Below are 13288 nucleotides of genomic sequence, written 5' to 3' on the forward strand. Positions count from 1 at the left end.
GTACGTTACAAAAGGATTTTAAAGAACGTTAGCTAAGACACAAACCGATAATTCAATTCAGCATTTTGGGCAGCCATTACACTTCAAATCGTAAAGGTGTTACGATATTGAAGAATGTATAATACAATATATGCGCTGTAATTTAAATTTTAAATTAATTTAATTTAAATAAAAAAGTTATGAAAGAGCACATAACATAGTAGTTTGCTTTAAATACAGTACATTTTACAGCAGAAATAATTAGATGCCAGCCTTGCATTTAGCTGAGACTTGAACCAAATATTTAAATTCAATTAGCAGAGCCACAAACCGCAGCTCGTTTAGATCGTAAGTATATGGAATCGCAAAAATTACGACATTCATGCTTCTAAGAAAGAGAAAAAGAGATAATATAATTGTTTTATTACATATTTTGTTCATTTATTGATTTATTCGAATGCATTTTTCGTTATACACCAGCTAAATTCAGTTTGCATTATTATAGCAGAGTTCCATACTCGAGTTTTTGTTTTTTGTAAGTTTTATGCAAATATCTCTGTTTATTTATTTTATTTTATTTTTTTATAATGTCTATAATTAAACATATGACAGTGTTTAGTTTTTCCTTTTTTCAATGATTTTTACTTTTGCTTGAGCAACAAACGGGACGGCTATTGGCGGCACACCCACTAAAAAAGGCGTTAGAGTGGAAAATTTTAGAAATCTATCCATTTGATTGTATAAAAATTGTTGTTGCTGTTGTTGTTGTTGCTGCTGCTGCCACCTGAACCGTTAGTTGTTGTTGTTGCTTATTGTTTATTTGTTGCTATATTTGTTTTTCATTTATTATTATTATTATATTTATATTAATTCAATTCAATTTCATTTATTGCTACACATTATGTCAAGTAAATATATATTTATATATATATATATATACAAAAAATTCATCAACTACGCTAAACAATTTCACTGTTGCTTATCATTTTCTTTTCGTTTTTATATTTTTTAATTATAACAAATATATTTAAAGTTAAATTTACGTTGAATGCAGTTTCATACAATGATTAATTCAAGCTGCCTTAGAGAATACTCTATGTGTGTGTGTGTGTGAAATGCATAAATGTTTTTGTTCTTTACATATACATATATAGATGTACATATATACTTATTTCTCTTCTTCTTTTTATATTACGAAATGCTAAACTTTGGTTTTATGCTACAAAACACATAAATTGAAACATTAAGAACTTAAAAACTATAACAAAAATAATAATTGAAAGCAATAAATTATATATATAATATATAGATAGATGTGTGTGTGTGTGTGATTGTTTATATATAGTAATTGTGATAAGAGTTCTGATTGATCATATGTGATATAGCTATATATATATATCATTTATCCATTTGAAACCCTGGAGACTTCAGTTTATATGGCTTTTTGACTTGGTTTCGTTTTTGTTTAGAGCACAAACATATAGAGGAGAGGAACTAAATGTGAGCTATAAGGCTATAAAAATATATATATATAGATGGATAGATCTAAATATATATATATTTAGGTGTATATATATTTTTTTTGGACAGTGCTTAAGTATACAAAAGAAAGTTTCTCATAATTTTGGCATCAACTTAATATTAAAAACAAAAACAACAACAAAAATATTTAAATTTAAATTTCAAATTTTCGTAAATTTTTGTATACATTAATTTGTATTTTTTTAGCCTCAGCATTTAAAAAATAAATGATGATACTTGGAAGTAGCTGGTCGGACTCGCTATATCAAGTTAAATGCCAACATTATAAATTAACTATATCAACTACAATGTTTCTTTTCTTGTTCATTATTTTAATTGATTGTGTTAAATAATACTTCAAGTTTTACATATCAAGAGGAAAAACTAAATTAGTTCAGCATTAAATAATTTTTGAGTAGAAACGAAGCACAGAAATTTGTTTTCTTTTTCTTTCTTTCCTTTTTTGCTTTTTGTAAATTTGAATTAGAAAAGTTTTTAAAATTGGTTTTTGCCATATATTTTTGTTAGGTTTGGGGGTTTCTTTATCTTCTTCTCAGTTTATTTTATTTATTTTTTCTTTTTGGTTAGCTTACAAAACTAGTTAAATACTTGCTAATTCAATAGTACATACAAGTAGGTATATAAATTATAAAATAGTTTTCTTTCGCGTGTAAAATATAAAATATTTCATTTGCATATATATACATACATATATACGCTTATACACATATACATATACATATATATAGAATAATTTTATACGTGTTGCAGTTGTTGTTAATGCCTTGCCATTGTTTTTAAAAGTCTTAAGAATTATAGTAAATATGTATAAATGTGTTTTACGTTATATATATATATATGAATAACGTTTAATATATATATATTTATAGATGTGTGGGTGTGGGTGTGTGTGTGATGTGACTGTTGCTGCTTAATCCTGCACCTCTCGATACGGCACCTCGGATGTTACCGAAAACGATTCGAAATAATGATTCAAGAACTCAAACGTTGGCCGCTTCTCGGGCACCGCGTCCCAGCATTGCAGCAACAGATGATAGATATTATCGGGGAAATAGTGTGCTGTTGGCTTTGGCATACGGAAACCGCGTTCAATATTCTCAATCACCTCTCTACTGTGCATGCCCGGATAGGGCACCTGTCCGTACGTGAACAGCTCCATCAACAATATGCCGTACGACCAGACGTCCGATTTGATGCTGAACTTGCCATAGATAATCGCCTCGGGCGCTGTCCATTTGACGGGGAATCGTGAGCCCTGCTTGGGGCAGTATTCATCGTCGGCTATGACGCGCGCCAAGCCAAAATCACAAATCTTCGCCACATTATTCTCGCCGATGAGCACATTGCGCGCCGCCAGATCGCGATGGATGAGCAGCTTGGACTCCAGATACTCCATGCCGCTGGCCACCTGGGTGGCAATATAGATGAGATCCTCGAAATGCAAATAGCGACCCTCGCCCTCGCGCAGAAAGTCCAACAGGCTGCCATTCGACATGTACTCCTGCACAATATAAATGGGCTCCTCCTGACAAATGAGAAGGCGAGATTAGAGACATTGGAGTTGAATTAGATTTAAGGAGCATTTAGTTAACCTGTGAGCAGACGGCATAGAGTGCCACCAGTCGATTGTGTCGAAACTTTTTCATTATGGCCGCCTCCTGCAGGAATGCAGCTGTGGACATTGTGCCCTCGCGCAGAGTTTTAACGGCCACATCGATGCTGTTGCGCCACTTGCCATAGAAGACTTCGCCAAAGTTGCCGCGGCCCAGCTTGCGTATCAGCTGGATCTCCGAGCGTGGTATTTCGTATTTGTCGCGCAGCTCCGGTCCCAGATCCCACATCTGTGGCTGTGGCTTCGGGCAGGGACGCGACAAAATGTGGCACAGACCCAAAGCGTTTTCTGTAAAAAACAAAAACACCATTTGTATGATTTTAACTCGTGTTGGTTTAAACACTTTATCTACTCACTGCTGTAGGCCATGACAAGCGCTTGGAGCGAGGCAAAAGTTTGATTTGTGGCTATGTAGAAGCCGCCATTGTCCAGCGGCTTAATGCGATAGTGTTTCACATGATAGCCGCGTCCGTCCTCCCAGTCCTTCACCGACAGCGAATAGCCGTTCGGATTGTGCTCGGAGGGGCGTACGAGAAAGGTGCCGCGCGGATTCTCCTCGGCCAGCAGCAGCTTGTCCGCCTCCTTGCGCAGCACGTTCTCAAAGAACCAGCTGAAAATGGAGAGAGTTATGAATATATCCAAATTTATATTGATATACAGCTATGGGGTGGGATGCTCACTCTTCGCTGTTGACGCTGCGCTCCTCGGCCACAAAGTTGAGCGGTATGAGACCCTGTTGACGTGTGCTCAGATTGACGACGCGCCACCAATCCGATTCGGTGTCATCGACAACCTCCATGCGGTCGCCTTTGGTGAAGCTCAAGTCAGATTCATCGCGCGATTTATAATCGTAGAGGGCGACGACGACGCGACGCTTGGGCAGACCGCCAGGCACACCGGCAGCTAAAGAGGGAGCGAAAAAAAGAGCGAGAGAGTGAGTAAGGGTCGGTGTGTGAGCGAGAGAGATATAACTTTCGTCTGGTTGCAAATTTGATTTGCGCTGCGGCGAGGCAGAAATTGCAATTTATGTGCGACAAATTGGCAACAAACATTTTCTTTTTTTAAATATCTAGTTAGCATCTAATTGGAAGTTAATGAGTCTCTGCTGCAGCCTGTCGATATACGATATATCAGCGAGGGTGGCCTCAAAAGTTGTTGTCGTTGTTGTTGGCAAATGCCAAGCCACAAATTCTATTTCATTTTAAGCCGCATTTTTGGCACTGCATTTGCCATTTGACTAATTGATTTAGTCCACACGGACAACTTGGCATGTTTTTGCATTTGTTTATCTATAGTTGTTGTTGTTGTTGCTGTTGCCTTGCCCTGCATTTGTCGCACACAAGTGCTGACGCGTAAATCTCGTTTGAAGCTTTCAGCTTTTGTCAAAGCATTTGACGGGTTTACAAGACCTAAGCGGCTTTACGTGAACTAAAATCGAAATCACAAAGACACGCAATGTAGCGTTAAATCAAGCGATAATTAAACGCAGTCATTGCTGAAGAGCCAAAAAAAAGGTGGAAATGGAAAACTGTTTCCCTGAGGAGACGTTGCAAAGGCAACAATAATAATGATGGAATGAAGCAAAGAACATAAAGAACCAAAACAAAAACTTTAGTCAAATGTTATATATACATTCTAAGGATACTATATTTATACATATACTCCTTCTTTCTACACATATATATATATATATCTTTATATCTACTTCCTCAATCTCAATTAGATTCAAAAGTTCTCAAGGAGAAGAACAAAATTTCTTTCTATTCTCCCCACTTGCTCCCTCTGGCATTCTAAGATCTACTCTATATGCCCCTCAACCTTAACCTTTCGTGTTGTCTAACTACCTCTATAGACCACATTACACATAGGCTGCGACTCTTTATATATTCAAATAACTTTCGCTAGCGTCAAGTGTGGACTGAGCTCTAATTATGCAATTCGCAGTGTCGCAGTCAGCTCAAACAAACGCAATAGAAACAGTAACAGTAATAGTGACACAGGCACATTAACCGGGCCAAAACACACACACACACACACACACTGGCAGCAGCTGGTCAAGGTTAATTCAAGCTGTCACATAAGCCATGCAAATATGCGAAAGACCTGCCGTAACCCTCGACTCCCCAGAGAGCAAAGTTGAAATTGGCAAAGTCGAAAAAAAAAACAGAGCCAACACAAAAAGCTAATTAAAAGCGAGAGTCAACAAGGCAGCACCTGGGGTAAGCTCTTGAGCACCTTGGGAGCAAATGATTTTATTTATGTATATATAAACCTCTTTTATTTGGCAATCAGATGTGGTATATGCCACGAAGATCAATCGTTTAAATATTAAAGATATGTTGAAAGTTCGTAAAAAAAAATCTGAATAAATTCAAATACTAATAAATAATAAAAAATCTGAATAAATTCCAATACTCATATAAAGTTGAACTGAAATCAAATATGTATAGGAAAAGTTGGAAATCTTGTAGCTTAATTTTTTCATACAGCCCTCGTAGAGTTGAGCTCATACTTGATTTGTGCGTATTATCTAAATGTAATTTACATCTGCTTTCCAAGTTTTTCTATAGATGAGCTTGGCATTCGCTGATATTTAAGAATGAGTAGAAACGAGGGTAATTTGTGGAGTTACCAAAAACTAAAATATTGTAAATATATAAGAATACATATGCCTAAATGTTTATATACAGTCGTGTCTTGATAATTCATACCCCACTAAATCGATCGAAATTCGATCCCCTTGAAAGAAATTCGTTCTCATTAACTCTCGATGACTTGAAATACCGTGTCGAATAAAAATACTGATCCCCTTGCCATTTTGAGTTATCATATAATTTAGCTTTAAGTATTTACTACTTATATTTCTATACAATCTGCTATTAAATTCTTCTGTCGACTCTCGCATATAATTAAATTAAATTATAAATATAAAGCTTAATATCGTTTTGATTACAAATTTGATTGAAATTTAAAGAAAAACATATTAACATATTTTGTATGCTGGTCAATTCATTGATCTACCCTCGCATTAATATCGCATTCATCAATTGCAAACTTCACTTACTTGGCGTGGTGCGCGTTCGTATGATGTCAACGCCGCCCTTGGCGCCGATCTTCAGTGGTCCGCGATTCGGATCCGGCGTATAGCGCGAGTCCAGTGAGCCGCCATTGTTGTGCTTCTGTCCGAGGGCGGCCACCACTCCGCCGCCGGGGCCACCGCCGCTGCTGTTGTTGATGTGCGTCTGGCCGAAGGTGTAGTCGGATTTCTTATAGCCGCCCGTGGGATAGGCCAAGGCCAATTCCTGATCCTGACGTTTGCTGCAGCATTTGTTGCCCATGTTGCAGCTGTCAAGTAGTGTTGTTGTTGCTGTTGCTTGTTGTTGTTGCTGCTGCTGCTTGTTTGCCTCGAGTTGTTGTATTTAGCTGGTGTTTAGCAGCAGCTGCAGCGGCTTTGCATATTTGGCATATTATGTGTTTTTTGCTAGTGCTTTACTTAATTATAATATTTAAAAGTGTTTGTTTTTTATGCTTTTTTATTGTTTTGGTTTGTTTTTGTTCCGCTGCTGCAGCTGTTTTTTTTTTTTTTTTTTTTTTTTTTTTTTCTTTTTTTTGTAGTTGTTCTTAGTATTTTTAAGCTATCAGTCAAGTTGTGTGTGTGTTTGTTTGCGTGTATGTGTGTGTAGCTGTGCAAGTGTGTGTATATGTGTGAGTGTTAGTGTATGCTGCCTCTTAAGCTGCTTGCATTAAAAGTTTCATGGAGGGCATTGCCTTAATTGTTTTTTTTTTTTTTTTTCCTTTGCTTTCAAAAATGCATTATAAAAAGTTGTTGCTGTTGCCAATGTTTGTTGTTGTTGTTGCTGTTGTTGTTAGAGCTTAGCCTTGCTGTTGCTGCTGTTGATTATCCTTGCATCTGTTGTCCTGCCAGCGTGTTTAGCCAGCAACTGTCTGCACATTGTTCAAGCTGCCTGCACCTGCAAAAGCAAACGGAAAACAGCAAAAATAAAACGAAGTAAATTAGTTAAAGCTCATATAAATATTCATTAAAAGTACGCACACACACACAAGCACACAGAAAAAGAGAGAGAGCGAGAGAGTGAGAGAGAGAGTGAGAGAGGCAGAGGCAGTGTCGTTGACCCATGCCTAGACGAAACAGAGAAAACACAATGCTGCCTCACTACCACCTCCTGCTGCTCCTTAGATAAACGTTTTTGGCACATCATTTCACTTCAGTTGGCAGCTGCTGCAGGTTGACCATAGCCCTAGTGACAGTTGCTGTTGTCAGCAGCAGCAGCAGCAGCAACAGCAACAGCAGCAACAGCAACAGCAACAGCAGCAGGAGCAGGAGCAGCAGCAGCAGCAGCAACAGCAGCAACTTTAACTGGCAATAGCAATAAATATATATTGTGAGAATACGACTAGCAGCTACCCTGTTAGCAATAGAGCTAGCTAAGAGCGAGATAGTGAGAGAGAGAGAGAGAGAGAGAGAGAGAGAGAGAGAGAGAGAGAGAGAGAGAGAGAGAGAGACATAGAGAGAGTACAGCAGCTGCTCTTTTTCTGTACCTGAATCTAAGCACTGCAAGCAAGTTCCATTAAGAGGTGCTCTCTGATAACATTTATATGAGATTTATCTTTAACATATATAATTTATCACATATATAATTTATCATATATAATGTCAAAATTATTTGCTTTACATTAGTGTGAAGGACTGCTAAGTAGCATTAGAGTGAATGTTTTATTTCTATGAGCAATAAGAGTGAAGAGAACAACCCAAGACAGCTGCTCAAGAGAAATCTTCAAATGAGGCTCGATAGCGAGAGACTCGCCTCGATCGACTGTGATGCAATCGATCGCTATAAAAGGAGCCGGATCTGAGGCGCTAGCAGAAAGACTAGAGCGAGCATTCCATTGGCATTTGAAAGGAGAAGAGAGAGCGTGATTGATTGAGAGCAAGTGAAGTATAAAAGCACTAATGGAAAAGCATCAGAATCGCCAGCATTTCGTACACACAAATACGTAAATATATTTATATATTTATTAGACGTTAACTAACACTAAAATTAAACACAGGCAGTAGCCCCACTACCTTCGGCTTCGCATATACAATTTCTTGTATTATCAGCATATGATTATAAAATATATTTAAGATTTGTATAAAACTTATCTATTTAGTCGTATAATCAATCCAAATGGATATTATTGTCAGCTCTAAAGTGTTTACATTGTCCTTTATACTAAATTGCACATTTGTGCACAGTATTAGCACGCCCTCTTTCAAGCAGTCCTCAAAAAGAGGGCACAACAATTGTCTGGCTGACTGCCTGCCAAGCTGGGCTGTCTGTCTGTCTCTCTGTCTGCCTGTCTGGGCTGGCAGCTGAAATGCAGGGACTGCACACATTGTCTATTGACTGAAGGCCTGGCGGGCATCTGTTTATTGTTCAATTGGATAATTATGGTCTAGTATGCGTGTGCCTCACACTCGCCCTCTATTTGTGTGTGTGTGTGTTTGTGTGTGTGAGGCCAAGGCTGTGGTTGCAACCACAGTTGAGCACAAGCTGCTGCTGCATTGTTGCACAAATGGTTGCAGCACTTGGCCCAAATATTAAATTGTTATTGTTGCGCATTTGTTGGCAGGATATATTTAAGTGAGCCTACATCAGTGCGAGTGTGCGTGTGCGTTTGTGTGTGTGTGTCTGCTGTGTGTGCGCAGCTGCTGTGAAATTGTGCACGACAGTTGGCCAGTTGCATTTGCGGACTTAACTAATATCCTGGCATTAGCTCAACTTATCTATTGCTGTCAATTATTTAAAGCGACCTTAAAGAGACACAGAGAGAGAGAGAGAGAGAGAAAGAGAGAGAAAAGACAAAGAATAAAGGACAGCTATATGCTTATAAGGCACACAGAGTCAGCGATAGCCATCGGCTACAAAAGCGCAATAAAAATTGTTATCTCTGAAATGGAAATTCGTCGAAACTCAAATACGACTTGTGAAATCCTTTTGCAACGCTCGCAGCGACGCAATTGTGCTCGGCCAATGCCAACGTCTGGAGCCATGCGTTGTGAGCTTTAAAAATGAAAACCAACAAATACAATAAAAAAGAAAGAAAACAAAAAAAAAGCAAACTTTGCTCGCCGCGCATAAAAGTCAAACTTTTCATTTCGGCGACAGAGTTCATGAACCGCAGCGTCGGAGTCTGCGGCAACAAAGGCGTTTGCCAGGGGTCAACAGCAGCGTCAACAAGGGGCAATAAAAACCAAGGCACAACACACATACACACGCACAATGTTTCTATGTGGCGTCTGTCTCTATAATGCCAACGAATTGCTGCATTTGGTTTAGCTACAAAATGTTTAACAAATTATTTTTATCACCTGCACACGGTGCAAATGCGAGAGAAGGACGCAAGTCCGCTTAACATGTCGAAACATGTTAAATGGCAAATCGATATGGCTGTATATGTATCTGTGCGTGTATACATACATACATATATGTAAATGTGTACACATGTAAAGTGAATTCACTTTGTGCACAGTATTTTCACGCATATTTATAAAAAAAAAAATATATATATATATATTTATATTTGTAGAGACTTACAGGGGGTATGATTGGGTGATGATTGAGAGCTTTTCTAGAATACTCAATCGGGACTAATGTAAATTATAATATTTTATACATTAGTTTTACAATAATACAAAACAATTAATGATTGTGTAAAATGTGCTTATAATAAAATTAGTAATTTAATAAAAGAATGATTCTTATTAAATAAAAAAAAATATATATAAATAAAAAATATAAAAAAAATAATAAATAAATAAATAAATAATAAATAAATAAATAAATAATAAATAAATAATAAATAAATAAAAAATAATTAAAAAAATTAATATAAAAAAGTAAAAATAAATAAATAAATAAAAATAAATAAATAAAAATAAATTAATAAATAAATTAAAAAATAAATAAATAAAAATAAATTAATAAAAATAAGTAAAAAATAAATAAATAAAATTAAATAAATAAAAACAAGTAAAAAACAAATAAATAAAAAAATAAGTAAAACATAAATAAAAAAAATAAGTAAGAAATAAATAAATAATAAATAAATAAAACGAAATTTTATATAGAATTAAAATTTCTTCAAGTTTCTCTCTCTATCTCTCTCTGTCTCTCCCTTTTGTTAATACAAACTAAGCATATGCTGGATTATTGGCTTAGTTTATTGTTTACACGCTTTAGCACGGATTTAGCTATAATTCAACTACTATTTGTCTTCATGGAACACGAAAGCTTTCAATTAATTATGTCTATTAGCCAATGAAAGCAGCTGTCAATACATTAGACACAATAGTTGCTTATAAGGCTAAAGCCTTTTATTTAAAAGAGATTATTATAATCGCTTGGCTTTTGACAATGGATAAAACTATGGATCTATGCAAGAATATATATTAAGAAATTATTAAGATTTATCTTATTTGATACAAAACAAAGTTCAAACTTAGACATAAAAAGATCTTGGCAAATTACTGAAAAGAAAAGATTATAGCTATAATTCGATTGTAGATTATACCTTAATAAAACTATATTTACTGCTAGTTTACTCTTTTCCCTCGCCAGCGAATATGTCGATTGTGAACAACACTACATAGAAACATATCAAATATTATATGTACTATACATTTGCTAAGGGAATTGCAACTTCCATCAATACAAAATTTGTAAATTTTTCCATCCGATTTTCGCGCTGTTTTCATTTTGATTGAGCTACGGCCTTTTATAATTTTTGCCTGTTTTTCTTTTTGTGGTTCGCATATTTCATGCAACACCTCGATAGTAATTGGTACACACACACACACACACACTGACCTGTCCAGCTACTGCCCGACAGGTGGCGTTTTAACATGGCGCATGACATCGACAAAAAAAAAACACAAAAATGATAAATGAAAAAGGAAAATGACAAACCATTTCAAATTTGAAATTCGAGAGGTCAAAGTTGAAGCTGAAAATATGAATATTTCATTCGCAACTATGGGATGTGATGGGCAACTATGTGTTGTGGTGTGTGGGCGTGGCAGTTGCCGTTATCCAAATGCTGACAGCGACATACTTTGTGGGTGGCCAAGATAGGACGATAGGGAGATGCAGAGGGACACAGAGAGAGGGAGAGAGAGGAGCCTCTGTGTGTGTTTGGCATATGACATGAAATTGTAAATTTCTAGCTTGTTTTGATGTCTCTCAATTGTTGTTGTCGTTGTTGTTGGTATTGCAGGCGTTGTTGCATTTGCCACAGTTCAAGTTGACAAAACGAAATGAATACTTAATTGGAAATTGCGGCTATGAGTGCGCCTGAAAGGCGGCAACGCAACTGCCTGACATGAAATTAATATTACGATGCGTTCGTTCCATTGTTCATGTTCTCTACGACCACTATGGTGGTTACAAGAATTGAATATCATGGGACCAACAATCAAGCTGACGCCGCATAAAGTTTTTGACATAATCAAAATTTAAGTAAATTACCATTTACAATTGAATTATGACAGACAAAGCCACAATCTAAAGAAATGAGCTTCAAGTGCGAAAATCTCTTTACCGGCATTTAGGGCAATACAAGATATATAATTCTATGCAGTTAAGGTCCAAGACATTAAAACATCAGGATTATTTGCGAACATAATATTAAAGCAGCACTTAAATTGATGAGAATCGCATAGAAGGGCGAAAATTTAGCTCTTGCAGTGAAGAAACGTTGAAAAAAAAAGACAGAGAAATAGAGATAGAGAAATGGGAAAAACAGAGAAATCAGAATAGTTAAGGGAACAGCAAAAACAGGGAAGTAATGAATGATATATCAAAAGAGATTTATGGCTCAAAAGAGTCATAGCAAAAAGTAAGAAACCAAAGAGAATAAAGCAAATGAAGCGAACAATTGAAAGGCACGAAAATAAAAGAGAACAGAAATATGTAAGCAAATAAACCCTTCTGTTAACCCTTCACACAGCCGCCCAATTGACCCACATAGCTTAATCAGAGAGCCAAACCTCTAGTCGGATTCTTTCTCGTTCACATTTTCTCACTTTGCGAATCAAATAAAGCTGGCTATTTAGCATACAAATTTTCACTTTGCGTGTCACAAAACTACTTTCTGCCAATACAGAGAGAGAGAGAGAGAGAGAGAGAGAGAGAGAGAGAGAGAGAGAGAGAGAAAGAGAGAGAGAGAGGCAAGCAATCGTCTCTGATGGAGCCACATCTAATAAAATCAAATAAAATGCAAAAATGTATATGAAATGAAATGGGGCTGCGGCTTGACAGCGTGCGCCAATCCTCGAGGACATAAAGGCATTAACTGTAAATGCCGTAATGCCGTCATTTCCTGATGACAGCCTGACAAAAACCAGAACGCATAGATACGCCCACACACGCCCACACCCTCATTTAGAGACACATCTCTGACCGACTGTCTGTGTGATTGTGTGTGTGTGTGGCCTGCCTGCTGCTCTTTTACATTATTTTTTGGGGTTTGTACGGGAAGGCCACATTATTACAATACGTATACATCCCGCTACGTACGATTTCCCTTCTCTCTGATTGTCAGCTGCTTAAAAAGTCAATTTTTGTGACGTTCTACTCCTGTTGCCGTGTGCCAGCTGTTCTTATCGTTGTTGTTGTTGTTGCTGTTCCACTTGCCCGTTAAGCCCCCGCTTTAGCTATGTCTTACTGTCAGTCGTTCACCTTTAAAGAGTCACGTGCTATCGATTAATAGCCGGAGCGACAAGCGACATGGAAAGAGAGTTATAGACAACACGCCAGCCCCCGAATGTGTGCCAGAGCAAATAAATGTAGATTTATTTATCCCCAGATGCGACTCCTTTTTCGTTTGCATAAGTGAAATATTCCCTGAGCTAGAAAATCCAGCGACAGTTTTTTTTTTCTTTACTTTTTTTTTTTTTTTTGCTGCCATTGGAATTTGCTCGCATCGAAATTGAATTTGTTGTCGCCAGGGCAAATTGCATAAAATATTTCCGACATTTGGGCTTTAGCTTCTACACATAACGAATGGCCAAGACGAACGAATGCGTTGCAATAAATAAATGCAGCGCACATAAATCTATCACAATGCTATTTGTAAGTGGAGTAGCAAATAAAT

The 13288-nt window shown here is 36.9% G+C and overlaps 1 protein-coding gene across 2 annotated transcripts in view; it reads right to left on the minus strand.

Annotated features, from left to right (window-relative positions):
• Nucleotides 1-1692: 1692 nt before the first annotated feature.
• Src64B (Tyrosine-protein kinase Src64B) overlaps nucleotides 1693-13288 on the minus strand; it is a 34834-nt gene continuing 23238 nt past the window's right edge. For both annotated transcript variants that reach the window (XM_030384451.2, XM_089260160.1), the window contains 5 exons: nucleotides 6198-7104; nucleotides 3814-4036; nucleotides 3490-3743; nucleotides 3114-3421; nucleotides 1693-3046 (listed from right to left, as the gene is read on the minus strand). In XM_030384451.2, coding sequence (XP_030240311.1) covers nucleotides 2432-3046; nucleotides 3114-3421; nucleotides 3490-3743; nucleotides 3814-4036; nucleotides 6198-6471 — 1674 coding nt within the window. In that variant the 5' untranslated portion in view covers nucleotides 6472-7104 and the 3' untranslated portion in view covers nucleotides 1693-2431. The remainder of the gene's footprint in view (nucleotides 3047-3113; nucleotides 3422-3489; nucleotides 3744-3813; nucleotides 4037-6197; nucleotides 7105-13288) is intronic.

Source organism: Drosophila navojoa, chromosome 4 (genome assembly GCF_054131105.1).
Source record: "Drosophila navojoa isolate 15081-1374.11 chromosome 4, UAZ_NAV_1.0, whole genome shotgun sequence".
Lineage (NCBI taxonomy): Eukaryota > Metazoa > Arthropoda > Insecta > Diptera > Drosophilidae > Drosophila > Drosophila navojoa.